The sequence below is a fragment of the Zootoca vivipara genome, chromosome 2, assembly GCF_963506605.1.
Source record: "Zootoca vivipara chromosome 2, rZooViv1.1, whole genome shotgun sequence".
Classification (NCBI taxonomy): Eukaryota; Metazoa; Chordata; class Lepidosauria; order Squamata; family Lacertidae; genus Zootoca; species Zootoca vivipara.
In genome coordinates this window covers 119869814-119887105 of record NC_083277.1, presented here as the reverse complement: position 1 = coordinate 119887105, position 17292 = coordinate 119869814, and the positions used below count along the sequence as shown (strand labels likewise).

At 47.2% G+C, this 17292-nt stretch overlaps 1 protein-coding gene across 4 annotated transcripts in view; it reads left to right on the top strand.

Moving 5' to 3' along the window:
• Positions 1-17292, top strand: part of NCKAP5L (NCK associated protein 5 like) — a 60358-nt gene that overhangs the window by 19684 nt on the left and 23382 nt on the right. For 3 of the 4 annotated variants that reach the window (XM_035101257.2, XM_060272140.1, XM_035101220.2), the window contains 6 exons: positions 8600-8669; positions 12183-12389; positions 14606-14674; positions 14810-14848; positions 15138-15251; positions 16618-16731. In XM_035101257.2, coding sequence (XP_034957148.2) covers positions 12288-12389; positions 14606-14674; positions 14810-14848; positions 15138-15251; positions 16618-16731 — 438 coding nt within the window. In that variant the 5' untranslated portion in view covers positions 8600-8669; positions 12183-12287. Of the gene's footprint in view, positions 1-3878; positions 4067-8599; positions 8670-12182; positions 12390-14605; positions 14675-14809; positions 14849-15137; positions 15252-16617; positions 16732-17292 lie in introns of those variants that run through there. The other variant, XM_035101235.2, reaches the window with a different exon arrangement.

Below are 17292 nucleotides of genomic sequence, written 5' to 3'. Positions count from 1 at the left end.
TTAAGTTCTCAAAGTCCTCAACCTAGCTCAAGGTTGTCATCTGAACTAGCCAGATGTTTATCTGATAATCAAACACAGCTAGTCCATCCTTCGAAAAACAAGACGTTAGAGCCATCTTGCCCAAAAATGGCAACTGCAACCTTGGTTCAAGGAGCCATTTGGTGCCTAACTTATATAGCTGTGAGTTTCTAACACCTTTTTAGCAGCAAGCTTTCCTTGAGCGCTTGATAGCACACAGCTCAGTGGCAGGCAAACTGTAGTGCGAAAAGGATGCCTTGAAAGGAAAGAGGTTTTTTTAAAACCACTGTATTTGTCTTTTTACCTAGATGTGAGGGGTGGGAAGGTCAGCTGCTTATCTGCCCAGTCCTTGGTAAACTGGAACTTCAGGCGGCAGCCTTGGCTTTCATACCAGACACAGATTTGTAACCATCTGTGAATTTTAAAACAAATATTAGAGCACTGATATTCAGAGTACCTTAAAGAAGCAACAACAGGTTAGGTAAGCATTGTTTGATTGTTGTAACCTTGTAGCTTGAGCTTCCAGCTTTGCACTGATCTTGACAAGAACTGATGTACTTCTCTGAAGACAAACCCTCATTTGATGGTTAAGTTCTTGAGGGGGGAGATTGACATCGGAGCTTTAATGCAGGTGTGGGGATCCTTCGGCCCACCAGCTGTTGCTGAAATTCAACTCCCAACAGCCCCAGCAAGCATGACTAACGGAAAAGATGGTTTTCCCTCTGGGTGATGGGGAATCTAGTTCATTTTAAAATGCATTGTTGGACAATGCCTTCATTAGAAACAACCGAAATGTCACCAGTGAGCTTTCACTCTTCATCAGGTTGGATGATAAAGAAGAGACATGGTGAGGGAGAGAAGAGTGGTCTTGATGTTGGCAGTCATGAAGTCCGCAGTTGGCCACAGTGTTAAAGATGAAGCCTCAATTGGATTAAGCTTAACTAGGTGTTATGCAGGTTGCATCTAAGACAAAGAAATACACTTGTGAAATACCAAATGCAATGGTTACTCAGATCTGTCTCCTACCTTAAGCAAAACGCATAGGTTCCTTGTTGGGCAGGCAGTTTTTATATTTGCAAAGCAGGAGATTAATTTTAGGTAGTGTAAAAATGTTTCAGAAAAGCCAAATTTGGGCTCAGAGGGAATTAAAATGTCTGATGTCAGATATTCTGGTACCCCAGGCAACATCAAGGGAAATCAAAGAAAGTAGTAACAGCAATGCAGACCTGTCCACCTCTGACCTTAGAACCCTGATCAGAACCAGAGGATTTCTGTCAGCTGGGAGTGTAGAAGACCTGGTTGTTGATCCAACTCCCATCCTTACAGTTACTTTCCCCCTCTTCTTTCAGCTCTGTGTTTGGTGGAGCAACCAAAATCTTCCTCAAGCAGCTGGATTGGGTCCCTACTGATTCCTACCTTAAAAGAATGTAACTTTGTGTATGCACTGTTAATGATATGGCAGGGTGGGAACTGACAACTACGCAGTTTTCCTCAGAAATTCCACTGAATTTGGTGGAGCTTTCTACCGAGTACGTGTGCTTAGGATTTCCACCTTAGAAATCTATCCCCTTTTCAAGGAAAGTTTTTAATAATTGATAGTGAAAAAAATGGCAAATATATGAGCAGATTATGTCTTGAAAATACGGGATTCTTGTTTTTTTTAGTGGTTGCTGCTATTTGATGGTGAATCTGCTTCACAGTACATTTTTCTGTTTGAAGGTCTAGATGCAGCTTGGGATATGGACCCAAAATATAACCTTAAGGTTATATTTCACTGGTACTGCTAGTGAATGTAGCAATCTCCTGCCATTAACCAGGGGGAGGAGGCTTTTGGGATACTCCCCATCATGATGTAGGGGCCAATTTGTTAACTATGGCAATGTTGAATGTTGCCATTCAGCCAACTAGGCAGCTGCCTGAGGCGCAGATCTCAGAGGGGTTCAGGGCTGACTGACCTTCGAGGGGCAGTTTTGCACTTAATAGAACCACAGAACTGTAGAGTCGGAAGGGAACCCAAGGGTCATCTAGTCCAACCCCCCGCAATGCAGGAATTCTATTTTTTAAAAAATATATTTTATTGGTTTTATATCAAATACAGAAAAAATGAGTACAAAAAACAAACAAAAAAGAACAAAAAACAGAATAAAAAAAGGAAAAAATGTTTCTTTAACATCTGTCAAATCTATTTCTTACTCTGTCGACTTTCTCCTTCCCCCCCTTCCACGTTTCTATTTATAACTTATATAGCACTCTCTACTTCTTAAACCATTTCTTCTTCTAGGATACTTGTTATTTATATTTTTCTTGATCTATTTTAACCACACATTCCCAATATTTCACAATATCATTTGGATCGAGAAATCTTAATAATTATTTTACATTTAAACTTATTTCCTCCTTACTATATCTAATTGCTTCTTCAGCCTCTTTGTACTTCCACTTCCCTTATTGTCCATTTTTAATCTTATATTTCTTCTCCAAATAAATCTTGAATTTCTTCCACTCTTCTTCCACCGTCTCCTCTCCCCGATCTCGGATTCTCCCAGTCAGTTCAGACAGTTCCATAAATTCTATCAGCTTCATCTGCCAGTCGTCCACCGTGGGTAGGTCTTCGGATTTCCAGTTCCTTGCTAATACAATTCTAGCTGCTGCTGTGGCATACAGAAAGAAAGTGACTGTTGTGACGTGGGGTTTGTGATTTCAGCTCTCATGCTGGAGACAGTTCTCTAGTAACAGCTCTTTATTAAAGTGAACAAGACTGACTCTGAGGGCAGGAAGGCTACATTTATAGGGACAGGGAACTAGCTAGAAAGGGAGACATTTTGGAGGGAACAATATCAGGCAATCACAGTGCTGCCTTTTGGAGGAAACCAATAAGACAGAGGATCCAAATACAGCAGCTTAAATGAACCAATAGTAGCTGTACCCTCTGGAACCAAAAGGCAGGTACTTTATCCTAATGCAAATACTGTACAGACAATAATAATACAGATATAAAGTCCTTTGACTCAATATACAACAGTGACATCTTTCTTTGGCAATTCTTTCCTTGTAATTCCGAGTAAAAAGGCTTCTGGATTCTTAGCAAACATGTTTTTAAACACTTTCTTCAACTCATTATAAATCTTATCCCAGAAGCTCTTTACTCGGGGACAAGTCCACCCCATATGGTAAAAGGTCCCTTCCAATTCTTTGCATTTCCAACATTTGTTATCCTTTTTATGATATATCTTCGCTAGTTTCACTGGCGTAAGATACCATCTATACAACATCTTATACAGGTTTTCTTTTAACATATTACAAGCAGTAAATTTCATATTACGTTTCCATAACCTTTCCCAGTCTTCCATCATAATATTATGTCCTATATCCTTTGCCCATTCAATCATTACTGGTTTTGTTCATCTTTCGTATGCTACCGTATTCCAACAATAGCTTATACATTCTTGAAAGATTTTTAACTTTTGGTTCTATTAGTTCTGTTTCCAACCAATGCAGGAATTCTAAGCAAAACTACATCCTACATGACAGATCTTATAAAATCCCGATAGTAGATTGCATTCCGTTTATATTTTGAAGAATTTTATTGCTTTTGAAGTAATTCGCCCATTGGAATTGTTTGCAATTTTATGCGTGCGTGCAAGTAGCTCTCCTTGCCTAGGGCGCAAAATAGCCCGGCACTGGCACTAGTAGGATGGGGAATATCGCGGCCCCCCTCCCCCCTCCCCCAAAAGGACGAGGCATGGCGCTAGTTTCCTTTGAAATCCTTTAGGCAGAAGCAGAATGGATTGTCAGGCGAGGGGGAACTGCGCGCAGGCGGGGGCCGGAGGAGGGCGGAGCTCGGCGCGGCGAGTTCCCTGCTGCTGCTGCTGCTGCTGCCTCCGCCTCCGCCGCCCAACAATAGCAGGCCCCGAGTCGGGCCGTGTCGGGCGGGCGGGCGGGCGGGAGGATGCCCAGGCGGCGCCGGGGCCTCCATCGCAGAGACGGGACCGTGCTCGCTCGACCCCCGGGCCTCCCGCCCCGCCGGGCTGGCGATGCGGCCGAGACGGTAAGGACTGGCGAGGGGCGGTGGAAGGGCGCTTGGGGGGGGGGGTGAGCTAAGGGGCTCCTTGGAGGACTGCGGGACCTCCAGGAGAATGGGAGGCGGGAGAGCCCTGGGGGGGGGTGTTATGGAAGATGGGGGAGGGTATTTGGAGCAATCTGGGAGCAGAAACCGGGGGGGGAGGGGTCAGTATGTGGGAGGCATCTGCACAACTATTCCTGCAGCCCTTGAGGAGAGAGCTCTGTTGGAGTCCCTGCGGGGCTGGCGCTCAAGGGGTCTCACTGTATATGTGTGAGTGTGTGTGCCATTATGGATAAGGCGAGAAGTGTGAGTTCGGAGGCTAGCGGAGTCCAGGGAAAGATTTGGAGCATCCTTCTACAATTCCTGTTTGGAGAAGATGCGGGCGCGGGAGGATCTTTCACCTTGGCAGCGTTGGCCGAAACTGGTTTGGGGGCAGAAAACGCCAGCGCTGCTTTGCATAGGATCCCGCTTCCCCTCCTGTTCTCTTTGACCCCCATATGGACTTCGGGGTTTACAGTGGCATGATCTGAAGCGAAGGAACCCTTTTGTATTTAGGGCAGTGTGTCATTTTCTGCAGCTGTTTTTTCTGATTTAACGGGGTTCAGACCGAACAGCCGTCTGGGTGTCTCTGCATTCCCTACGGTTAATCCCTTTGTGCTGAGCATGTAGACGTTGGCACTACCCAGCGGCGTCCCTTTCCTTTGCCCACCCCCCTTCCCAAAAGTCCAGGAATGCAGCCAAGAAAACGGCAGTCTTCTCAGTATGCCGGGCTGGAGTCGGCTGAGTGCCCTTGGCTGAGAACTAGTGCGGAGTCCTGTGCTACCGGTAGCTGTACGCAGGAATGTTGGCCGGCTGGCTGGCTGGCTGGCGCGCATCAGGACCCCCTTCCTCCGAGGGGATGTGCAATGGCAGACGCGGGCAGCTCATCTGCAAGGGAGCCTGGGAGCCGGGGTGGGGGGTGGGATCGGGGAGCACCCTTGCCTTGGAAGAGCAGAGGTGGCCTTCCCACAGGAAAGTGCGCTGCTTATTGGAGCATCTCAAAGCAGCCATTGACCGAAACATCCCAACTGCCAGGTTTAATTAGACCTACTGTGTGTGTGTGTGTGTGTGTGTGTGTGTGTGTGTGTGTGTGTGTGATGCTGAGGAAATTGGAGGTGCAGAGGGAGTGGGTGTTGTGTGGCCTCTGATGGAAAGCCCTGGGAAATAGTCTCCTTGACCAGTTTCAGCCTCCCTTCTCTAGCCTTTGAGTTCCAGCTCCCTTTTTGCCAGAACTGAGAAATGGAACCCAGAGGTTTTGGCTGCTCAAGGGTTAATTGTGAGCTATAACTGGGATTTTTTTAGCACAGCTTAGTCCTTAAATGCATGAAATCTTAGCATTGCTCTTCGGCTGGTGCAAGGGCACCATCAACACTCTAAAAATACACACACATATACCTAGCATGAGAGAGAGAGAGAGAGAGAGAGAGAGAGAGAGAGAGAGAGAGAGAGAGAGATGTTAAGAATTGGGTCCACTCCACAAGTGGATGTGTGGCCCAGAAAGGTTGAAGATCTCCAATACTCTGAGAACATGCAGTCTTTCCTTCAAGACTGGGTAAACCTTTGGTAGTTCCCATGTGATTGGAGACAAGGAGGGCTTTTGTGTAATGCAGTCCGGGCAAGTATATGGGCAGAGCTGAGTACACACACACACACACACACACACACACACACACACGTGTATACTGTATTGTGTATTTTTATAAAGTGCTAGGTTGGCTTTTGGTCTTCTTGCCAGCTGTATCCACCAGACTTCCACTTGCTTGCTGGAACTGCAATTAAAGCTAGAAATTGGAAGAGGAATGGTTTGAGAGATCATGGGCACTTTTTAAATTTATTTGTTTTATTTATTTTATAAGATGTATAGACCACTTGATTGTAAAAAACAAACCAACCCTCAAAGCAGTTAACAGAAATATAAAACAATAAAATTGAGGGGAGGGGAATTACAACCATATTTTAAAACATACAAAGTTAAAATACTAAAGCAGGTTAAAATTACCTCAACTTTCTAATCATCTGGGTAGGTTTGTTTAAAAAGTAACGTTTTATGAATTATCAGAAGCAGCAGTACAATCCAGATTTCTGAAGCTTCTTGCTGCTAGGATGAGTAACATAAGAAATTTGAAACGTTGAATGTCAGAATATTAGGAAATACTAAAGAGAGATTAAAATTAATTCATAAACTAGTATAGTACAATGTAATATAATACATTAAATGTTTATTATAACAGCAATGATAGTCTGAAAGGCCATGATTGATAGAACAATATAATTTTTTCATATATAAGGGGAGAGGGCTCTTGTGCTTGAATCCCTCCTGCTGGTTTTCCACTGTGAGCACAGGATGCTAGATTAGATGGGACATTGGCCTGATCCAGCAGGCTGCTCTTATGTTCTTAAGGTTGTCCTGCTGAATCAGACCACAGCTCTACCTTATCCAGGATTCTGCCTCTTTAACATATGCCTTTGGGAAGCTTGTCAACTGGACCTGATGATGGGGAATGAAACTGGTAGACATGTCCTTCATGAATTTATCCTTTGGGTGGTGGTGTGGAAGCAATCTTGTTTTATCTAAACCGATCAAGAGGGGTTTTTTTGTTGATTAAGTGAGATAGAAATCTTGTCAAGTAAATAAAATCTGGACATCAACTACCAGGGCATGTTCAAGGTCTTGTTATAGCCTGCAAGTGGTTCAACTAGGATGACCCACAGGGTTCCTTCCAACTCTTCAATTATATGGTTCTATGAACGCGGGTGGTGCTGTGGTCTGAACTACTAACTAAGCCTAGGGCTTGCCAATCGGAAGGTCGGCAGTTCGAATCCCCACCACGGGGTGAACTCCCATTGCTCAATCCCAGCTCCTGCTTGAAAGCATGTCAAAGTGCAAGTAGATAAATAGGTACCACTACAGTGGGAAGGTATATGGCATTTCCATGCACTGCTCTGGATCGCCAGAAGCTGTTTAGTCCTGCTGACCACATGACCTGGCAGCTGTGCGGACAAACGCCTGCTCTCTCAGCCTATAGAGCGAGCCTATTTACACGTCTGGATAGGCTTGCTTAAACAAAAAAAAGTTCTTAGCCGGCTCTCAAAACAGTACAGTGAAGGTTCCTGCCTAATTTCAATGGGCAGGGAGTTCCGAAGTGCAGGGGCTGCCACACTGAACGGCTGATTCCTTGGAAGTGTGGAAAGAACATTATGTGGCACTTCTAAAATGCCAGATCTGCAGATCAAAATTGTTGAGTGGGCATATAAGGCATATAAGTTGGCTATTGTGGCTCAAAGCCACTCTTGAATCTATCTAGAGCAGGGAAAGCGAATGGATGACTCTGGGAATGGTCAGACCACCACAACTTCCATTGTTCTTGAGTCCAACAGTGACTGGAGGGCCACAGACTCCCTAGTCCTGGTTTAAAATGCACCACACAATTTCTAGGGGGGAGGTGGCATATTTCATTTTTTATAAATGTGTTAGTTAATCCCTTCATCGATTTTTGAATCTCTTCCTATGAGACATCTCAAAGTGATTTACAATATAATGACATAAATGAAACATATATGTTAAAAACAAATGTGTATAAAAGCAATTTTTAAAAACCAAGCCTAAAAATATAAAAGCAGTTTAAAACAACAACACATCCACGAAATAAGTTCATATCCACGGCAGGTATCAACTGGGATAAAGATTTCCGAAGGCTTGTTGAAAGAGGAACATCTTTGGCAGGTGCTAAAAAACCAATAGAAAAGGCAACTGTCTGATATGCAGTGGGAGTGAGTTGCACAGGGTAGGTGCCAGCCCATTACAGACCCGGTCCTCCTCCTGCAGAACACAGCAATCAGTTGGGTATGTAGGGAGTGAGGTGATCTTTTGGGTGTCCTGGTCCCAGGCTGTATAGGGCTTTGTACACCACTACTACAACCTTGGGAACACGGGTGGCGCTGTGGGTTAAACCACAGAGCCTAGGGCTTGCCAATCAGAAGGTCAGTGGTTCGAATCCCCGTGATGGAGTGAGCTACCGTTGTTCGGTCCCTGCTCCTGCCAACCTACCGTAGCAGTTCGAAAGCACGTCGAAGTGCAAGTGGATAAATAGGTACCGCTACAGCGGGAAGGTAAACGGCGTTTCCGTGTGCTGCTCTGGTTCGCCAGAAGCTGTTTTGTCACGCTGGCCACATGACCTGGAAGCTGTACGCCGGCTCCCATGGCCAATTATGCGGAGCACCGCAACCCCAGAGTCGATCACGACTGGACCTACGGTAATGGTCAGGTTTACCTTTACCTTTACTACAACCTTGAAGCTAGCTTGGTAGCTAGTTGGCAGCCAGAGCAATTCCTTCAGCAGTGGCATGATGTAATGGTGATATTTCTCTCCAGTGAGCCGTCGAGCACTACTGTAGCTGTAGCTTCTGGGTCTGCCTCAGGCAGCTCCATGCAGAGGCTGTTGCAGTAACCCAATCTACTTGGCTTCTCTTCTCTTTCAGGTAGGAGCGACTAAGGAAGGCCTGGAGATCCAGTCATCCACCGCGTCTACCTCTGGGTCCTTTGAGAAAGGTAAAAGTCCGCCGGATACGTGGTCAGCCAAAGATACTTTTGGTGCCTGAGGTGCAAAATCCAGACTAAAGCTCTCCCACTTCCCCAGTGAATGAACGATCGTGAGACCCATTCCATTAGGGACCGTTTGCTTGTGGTCAGATCTGCCTTCTGCTGAAATCTGCCACCCAAGGTGATGGGTGATGGGTTTCATTTGGCCCTCATAGAATCATATAGTTGGAAGAGACCACGAGGGCCATCCAGTCCAACCCCCTGCCAAGCAGGAAACGCCATCAAAGCATTCTTGACATATGGCTGTCAAGCCTCTGCTTAAAGACCTCCAAAGAAGGAGACTCCACCACACTTCTTGGTAGCAAATTCCACTGCCGAACAGCTCTTACTGTCAGGAAGTTCTTCCTAATGTTTAGGTGGAATCTTCTTTCTTGTAGTTTGAATCCATTGCTCCGTGTCCGCTTCTCTGGAGCAGCAGAAAACAACCTTTCTCCCTCCTCTATATGACATCCTTTTATATATTTGAACATGGTTATAATATCACCCCTTAACCTTCTCTTCTCCAGGCTAAACATACCCAGCTCCCTAATCCATTCCTCGTAAGGCATCGTTTCCAGGCCTTTGACCATTTTGGTTGCCCTCTTCTGGACACGTTCCAGCTTGTCAGTATCTTTCTTGAACTGTGGTGCCCAGAACTGGACACAGTACTCCAGGTGAGGTCTGACCTGGAGGTCTGACAGTGGTACTATTACTTCCCTTGATCTAGATGCTATACTCCTATTGATGCAGCCCAGAATTGCATTGGCTTTTTTAGCAGCTGCATCACACTGCTGACTCATGTCAAGTGGACCCTCGTGGGCCTGCATTTGGGTGGATCTTAAACGGCTTGCACAGGTAGATATTTCAGGCACAGGGTTAGAGCTTGCATGCCTTGTATGGAGACTCGTATGTAGGAAGTTGTGGCTCTCCAAAGATAGAATCATAGAAGTGTAGAATTGGGAGGACCCACAGGAGTCATCAAGTCCTTGACATTCAGGAATCTTTTTCCCACGACCCCAAGGTTGAGTTTCATGCGCTACCAACTAAGTTGTGTGTTGTTGGGCTGGGACCGATGGGAGTTGGGAGTCACAGCTTCCCCCACTCCTGGTGTAAAGGCAGCACCAGCTTGAGACTGATCATTCTCTCCCAGGTGGTGCTAAGAACCTATGAAGCTGCCTTACCCTGAGGAAGACCATTAGTCTCCTTTGATTGGTAGCAGCCTATCAAAGTCTCTGGCAGAGAGTGAACGTGCAGGCTTCCAGAGAGGAGATGGTGATTTATTTATTTTTTTGTTCCTCCTCCTGTGCTGCTGTGAGCAAAGCCATGTTATCCAAACCTATCTCATTCCAGACCTGGCAAACCATGAGCTGTAGTGTTTGCTTACACCTTGTGGATTGTCTGGAGGAGATAAATCACAAGCCCAGGTGTAGACAACATGCAAAGCCAAACCACAGGACCAGAGAAGGAGCAAAGCAGCTGACTTCTCTGCGCTGCTGGAGCCTGCATGCTCATGCATTGATGCTAAGCCATGGTTTGGCTTAGTGTTTAAGTAGGGACCAGGCTGGAAGGGTAGGGTCCATCTGCTGGAACTGGTATCTTTCCCCAGTTCTCACTTCCTGAAGTCAGGCAGAGGGAGAAGATTGTGCAACTCTCCCTGCCCCTGAATCTGAAGGCACTGGCTTGGGAGGAGAGATATGGCCATTTAGGCCAGGCTTTGCCACATGAGCTGCCTGCTTGGGACACTGTGTACAAAACGGAGCTCTTCAGAAGAAGGCCAGGCTGAACAGTGGTTACAGTCTGAACAAATCTACTACCCTCTACTCTGCCCCTCAATAACAGCTGCACAACAGAAACTCTGTGTCTTTGCCAGCATTGTGACAGGCAGAAACCCAACAGAAGCAGCTTCCCCCACCATGCAAGGTGCAGAAGTGGGGGGAAGCTGCACTTGTTGTGCCCATCCAGCTCTGAAAGGGGGGGGAAGCTTGCAGCCTCGCTTTCATTACCAAACGCTGTTTCTGTAACAAAACAACAGCAACAATAATAAATGTATTACTTATACTCCACCCATCTGGCCGGGTTTCCCCAGCCACTCTGGGCAGCTTCCAACAGGAGATTAAAAATACATTAAAACATCAGTCATTAAAAAACTTCCCTAAACATGGCTGCCTTCAGATGTCTTCTAAAAGTCAGATATTGTTTATTCCTTTGACATCTGATGGGAGGCCGTTCCACAGCCACCACCAAAAAGGCCCTCTGCCTGGTTCCCTGTAAGCTCACTTCTCACAGGGACGGAACCGCCAGAAGGCCCTCAGAGGTGGACCTCAGTGTCTGGGCTGAACAATGGGTGTGGAGATGCTCCTTCAGGTATACTGGGCCGAGGCCATTTAGGGCTTTAAAGGTCAGCACCATAGAATCATAGAGTTGGAAGAGACCACGAGGGCCATCCAGTCCAACCCCCTGCCAAGCAGGAAACACCATCAAAGCATTCTTCACATATGCCTGCCAAGCCTCTGCTTAAAGACCTCCAAAGAAGGAGACTCCACCACACTCCTTGGGAGCAAATTCCACTGCCGAACAGCTCTTACTGTCAGGAAGTTCTTCCTAATGTTTAGGTGGAATCTTCTTTCTTGTAGTTTGAATCCATTGCTCCGTGTCCGCTTCTCTAGAGCAGCAGAAAACAACCTTTCTTCCTCCTCTATATGACATCCTTTCATATATTTGAACATGGCTATCATATCACCCCTTAACCCTCTCTTCTCCAGGCTAAACATACCCAGCTCCCTAAGCCGTTCCTCATAAGGCATCGTTTCCAGGCCTTTGACCATTTTGGTTGCCCTCTTCTGGACACGTTCCAGCTTGTCAGTATCCTTCTTGAACTGTGGTGCCCAGAACTAGACACAGTACTCCAGGTGAGGTCTGACCAGAGCAGAATACAGTGGTACTATTACTTCCCTAGATCTAGATGCTATACTATTGATGCAGCCCAGAATTGCATTGGCTTTTTTAGCTGCTGCATCACACTGCTGACTCATGTCAAGTCTGTGGTCTACCAAGACTCCTAGATCCTTTTCACATGTACTGCTCTCAAGCCAGGTGTCACCCATCCTGTATTTGTGCTTTTCATTTTTTTTGCCCAAGTGTAGTACTTTACATTTCTCCTTGTTAAAATTCATCTTGTTTGCTTTGGCCCAGTTGTCTAATCTGTTAAGGTCATTTTGAAGTGTGATCCTGTCCTCTGGGGTATTAGCCACCTCTCCCAATTTGGTGTCATCTGCAAACTTGCTCAGGATGCCCAACACTTTGAACTGTGCTCGGAAACGTACTGGGAGCCAATGTAGGTCTTTCAAGACTGGTGTTAGGTGGTCTCAGCAGCCGCTCCCCAGTCACCAGTCTAGCTGCCGCATTCTGGATTAATTGTAATTGTAAGAAATGCTCTGAGTGGCTTCTTTCTGATGGTTTTTCACCCTCTTCCGCCCTGCCCAGGATTTGCTGGCGCTCCTCTGTCTGTGGCAAGGAGCATGATTATTGGCACTTCAGCAGTCTGCTGCCCCTGGGGAGAGAGGTCTCTGCCCTTTCTGTCCAAAGGAAATGATGTCTGAAGCCAAGCTACAGGGAGAGATGAAGCCAGAAGGAGGCAGCAGTGAGCCCAGGACCATGCAGGAGCTGCTTCAGAGGCTCCGGGAGCTGGAGGTACGTTCCTTAGTTTTCTCCCTAGGAGAGTTTAGGCACAAGGAGTGACGGGGTAATGGCTTAAGACCCTAACAATCCCCCCCTTTTCTGAGGGGGGTGGTTTTTCCTTTAGTGAGGGACCAAAATAGCATCTGTTTCACTTGGCTGAGGAGTTGGCCTGGACCCACTGATGGCTCATTGGCCCTCCGAGGCTTCTGCCAGTGACTGGCAGGTTAGATTTAAAATTTCGGAAGTGATGTGAGTGACATTCTGTTTTGCTGGGGGAGGGGGAAGGCTTCCAGAGAAGGAGGTTGGAGTTTGGAGTAGGCTCACAAAAACCTAGATCCAAAACAGTTATTGTGACTGTGGTTTTTTTAACACAATAAATTTCATTGTAACATTAACAAAGTGGGGTGGGAATCAATTGGGACAATGAACCTGCCTTGTTTCACAATTGAAGTGCGCTTTTTGTACAAAACTAGGCTCATTAGTTACTAGGCTCATTAGGGACATGGGTGGCGCTGTGCTCTAAACCACAGAGCCTTGGGCTTGCCAATCGGAAGGTTGGCAGTTCAAATCCCCACAACAGGGTGAGCTCCTGTTGCTCAGTCCCTGCTCCTCCCAACCTAGCAGTTCGAAAGCACGTCAAAGTGCAAGTAGATAAAAAGGTACCGCTCCAGCGGGAAGGTAAATGATATTTCTGTGCGCTGCTCTGGTTTCATCAGAAGCGGCTTAGTCATGCTGGTCACATGACCCGGAAAAACTGTCTGCGGAGCAGACAAACGCCGGCTCCCTTGGCCTGTATATTGAGATGAGCGCCACAACCTCAGAGTCATCTGCGACTGGACTTAACTGTCAGGGGTCCTTTACTTTAGGCTCATTACTACATCGCATTCCAGATAGGAATAACAATTGGTGGTCCGTTCACTTACCTCCATTTATGAAAGATTATGAAGGGAAACTAAATTTCTACAAAGTTTTCATGTGTCGGTGGCCCCCTAGCCAGCAGCTGGATTGAAGTCAATGTGGTGCCTTCAAAGAGTTTGGTAGACAACAACTCCCATCATGCCTGACCATTGGCTGTACTGGTTGGGGCTGATGGGAGTTGGAGTCCAACCACTTCCGGCAGGGCCGTCTTAAGCACCTCTGGCGCCGTGGTGCGATGGATCCCTCCGGCACCCCCCCCGCCCCGTTTCCCAGCGCGGCGGGCGGGTGGGCAGGCGCAGCGTGGCTGCCGAGGGCACTGCTGCGCAGAAGAGCGGCGGGCGGGCCCAGCTGCGATGCGCCGCCCTGGCGGGCCGGTGCCGTGGCTTCTGGATGGTGCTAGTTGGCTCTGCTAGTGCTGAGTTCCACAATCTCCAGCACTCTGGAGACACATGGTCATTTATTTTGTCCATTTAGTCATGTAACACTGGCCATTAAAAAAAGGAAACTTGGACTTGCCTTTACTGGCATATTTTTGTATAGCAGAAATGGAATAGCTCCTGCCCCCTGGCTTTGAGGCAGAAACATCTTCTCCCAAGTATCAATGATCCCTCTGATGAAATTTAGACCACAGTGCACAGAGAGTGCAGGGGCAGGCTTGCAGGTGACTCGAGTAAGCGAGTAGAGCCATGTGCAATTCCTCTTCTGCCTCCTTCCAGTGTGTAGGAGCCCTTTGTACAAGCAGATTGTGATATGGGTCCACTTATGGGACAGTGGGCAACAAGCTAATAGAGTGGAAGGACTCACTGCTCTTGTTTCTGAAGGCTGCCTGCCTACTGAAGCTGTTGCTTTTGAGCCTTCTGTGTTCTTAAGTATGCAAGAAGATCACTGGTGGAGCAGGTCAAAGGTCCATCTGCCCAGCATCTTGTTCTCACAGTTGCCAACCCTATGCCCCTGTGGGAATCCCAAAAGCAGGGCATGAGTGTACCAGTGCTCTACTAACAACTGGTCTTCCGAGGCATTCCTCTGCCTTTAGCAGTGAGGGTAGAACAGCCATTGTGGCTAGTAGCCATTGAGAGCCTTAGCTGCCACAAAATGGTCTAATCCACATCGCTGGCCAACACTGCATCATAAAGGCCTGGGCTTAAGCCTTAGTCTTGCCATGCTGCAGTATAAAAACTTCCCTGTAGGGCAAGGGATCTGAAGGAGAGCAGGAAAGGGAAACAAGATGTTATTTGCTTCCATTTCTTCCTAGAGAGGAAAGCTGGGATTCTGGGCCCTTTTGCTCACCTGTTGTCTGATTATATTCCCAGGCAGAGAATTCGGCTTTGGCACAAGCCAACGAAAACCAGCGAGAGACGTACGAACGCTGCCTTGATGAGGTACAGCTGCTTCCCCTTCTTGTTTTCTAAGAGGACCTTCCCCTTCCCCTTCCCCCTTTTTTTTGGGGGGGGGGGCAGCCTGTTTCAGAGTCCTTAAGACTTTCCTCCTCATACCTGTTCTTTACTGTTCTACAGGTAGCAAATCATGTTGTGCAGGCGCTGTTAAACCAAAAGGTGAGTCTCTTATCTTGTGCAAATCTCTTGCTGCAAACAATTTAGGGTTTCCCCCAAGAACGTTTGCTTGTGTTTGCGGGTGTATTCTGCAACTTGCCATTGGCACCATAATAGTGCATCAGTGATAGATTTACACTGGATCATCCAGACATTGTTCTGCTTTATTAGCTGATTCATTGAAGGATGTGTCTATGGGGGGTGGGATGGCAGGATGTGGGGGGTGGGGGTGAAGGTGTCACCCAAACACCAACTTAGAGGGTGAAGCCCGCTGACCCTTCTCTTTCCTCAGGACCTTCGTGAAGAATGCATCAAGCTGAAAAAGCGGGTCTTTGACCTTGAGCGACAAAACCAGGCCCTGAGTGATCTCTTCCACCAGAAGCTGACCTCTGTCTCTCTCTCCCAGGTAGGTCCATTCTTCTCACCCCCCCCCCCCACTTTTTCTTCTCAGGCACCCAGCCTTGCTCTCTGCATGGATGCACAAACCGGAAGCTTCTTGGTTGTGTGTGATGGAAGTCTTAGAATCATAAAACCAGAAACGGCTCTTTTTCTGGTATGCTTCAAACTGTTTCCTTGGGAGAGCAGATCCTACACCCAAAATAGGACAAAGTGTATTCGCTAAGGAGCCCTGGCTGTGGAATCTCACACAAAGACTACTGCTAGCACAATGGTGCTTCTCCCCAATATCCGCATCAAAATTGGGCTGGGATGTGTGTAGAAAAAAACCCAGGCCAGCAGAAATGCTTGCGCAGACAGAGTGATCTGCTTAGAACAAGGTTAAATCCCTCCCATCTTTATTTTTAGGTATTTTTATTTTTTAGAAACCTGTATTGCTTTTCATCCCCATTGTCCTTTGGGTTTTAGACTGCTTTGCATAGAAACAACAGCCACAGGGTGGTGGCTGTATTGCACGTGTTTCTATGTAATGTATAGTCTGGTCCTCCTAACGGTGCAGCCTTCGTACATCTTACTAATGTGGTGCATCTCAGCCTATAGCCCACTGTGTCTTAGTTCATCTTGGATTTCTTGGGGTTGGAGGTGAAGGGACATGGGCTGCCTTCTGGCATCACTGTTTCAGCTCCAGTAGAGTTAGAAGGCAACCAGAGTGGTTTCTTGGAACTGACCAGTGACAGTTGTGCTGATAAGAAGCCGGGGGGGGGGGGGGGAGAGAGAGATTGCAGAAGAAGTCTGAAGGGGCAGCATCAGATGAGTGAATGAAAGTGGGGTCTTAAATGGAATCTCATGAGCCTTGCCCTACTAGGCTTTCCCCAGTTGGTCACTATGAGATCAGGGTGCTGACTAGAAGGGCCTTTGGCCTGATCCAACAGGCTGTTCTTATTTCTCCCTCGAGTAATTCATGCAACTCATTAATTGCCAGTGGCCTTTTCAGCCTTGCTCATCTGGCTGCCTTGCCATTTCACCATTGGAATTCAGGAATGCATTTTAAAGCAAGCCAGGTGTACACAATATCATCTAAAAAGACCATTGAGGGTGGAATCTATTTGCTCTAAAAAAATAATAATACTCCCTTCCCTTCACCATAATGCCCTAGGGCATGTCATAGCAATTTAAAAACAGTTTAACTTAGCTTTAACCAAAGAAATGCACCTTGTGGAGAGTGGTTTTCCCTCTGAGTGTCTGTGTGAAGGAAGTTGTGAGCTTGTGTGTATCGGATGCCTGCCTGCGGTTCCACTGAGGCCATTTAGGGCAGCAGTTCCCTCCCTCGCTGGTTGCAGTGCCTTTGCCCTTCACGGTGCTCCTTCTATCCCCAGCTCCCAGCCCATCCTGCTTCCTTGCTCTCGGATCCATCTTCCATCTCCCAGCCAGGCACGGTGGAGAAGCACCCAGCTTGGTTGCCCTTGGGACACTGCATCTTGCAGAGAGAGGTATGTTCTGCAAAGCCCCCCTGCCCTGGATTACCCCCCCCCCCCAGTACTCTTCCCGTTGCATCTCTGTTTTACAGCAGGAATGGGGCCCAGAGCCATTAATTGCTGCTTTGCTGTGCGGCTCGGCACTGTGTGTACCTTAGAAGCAGCTGACATCTCAAGGTGCCAGTCGCGACAGCTCACACTGAATCATGGGAGTTTTGGACGCGGCCCAGTTTCCCAGGGAAGAAGAAGAAGAGATTATCTGAGGTGGACCCAAAATTAGAATGTTGGTCTTTTTTCCCGCTGGGGGATACTTTGGGCAGAAGCACCTGTTACAGGCGAGAGACTGTTCCAATTGGTAGGCTTGGGGGATCGTCATTCCCATGTGGCATCAAAAACTGGGGCAAGCTGAGGCTTTCCGATATGCCTGCAAGGCAGCAGATGCAAGATTGGGCTTTGGAGATAAGGACTAAAAAGCCGCTTGGTCAAGCATTCCAGCCCCACCTCAGACACCATTTCCCCCATACCGTCTCTGTATAGCTCAAGCTTCCTCCAGATTTTTTTGCTGGATTTATGCCG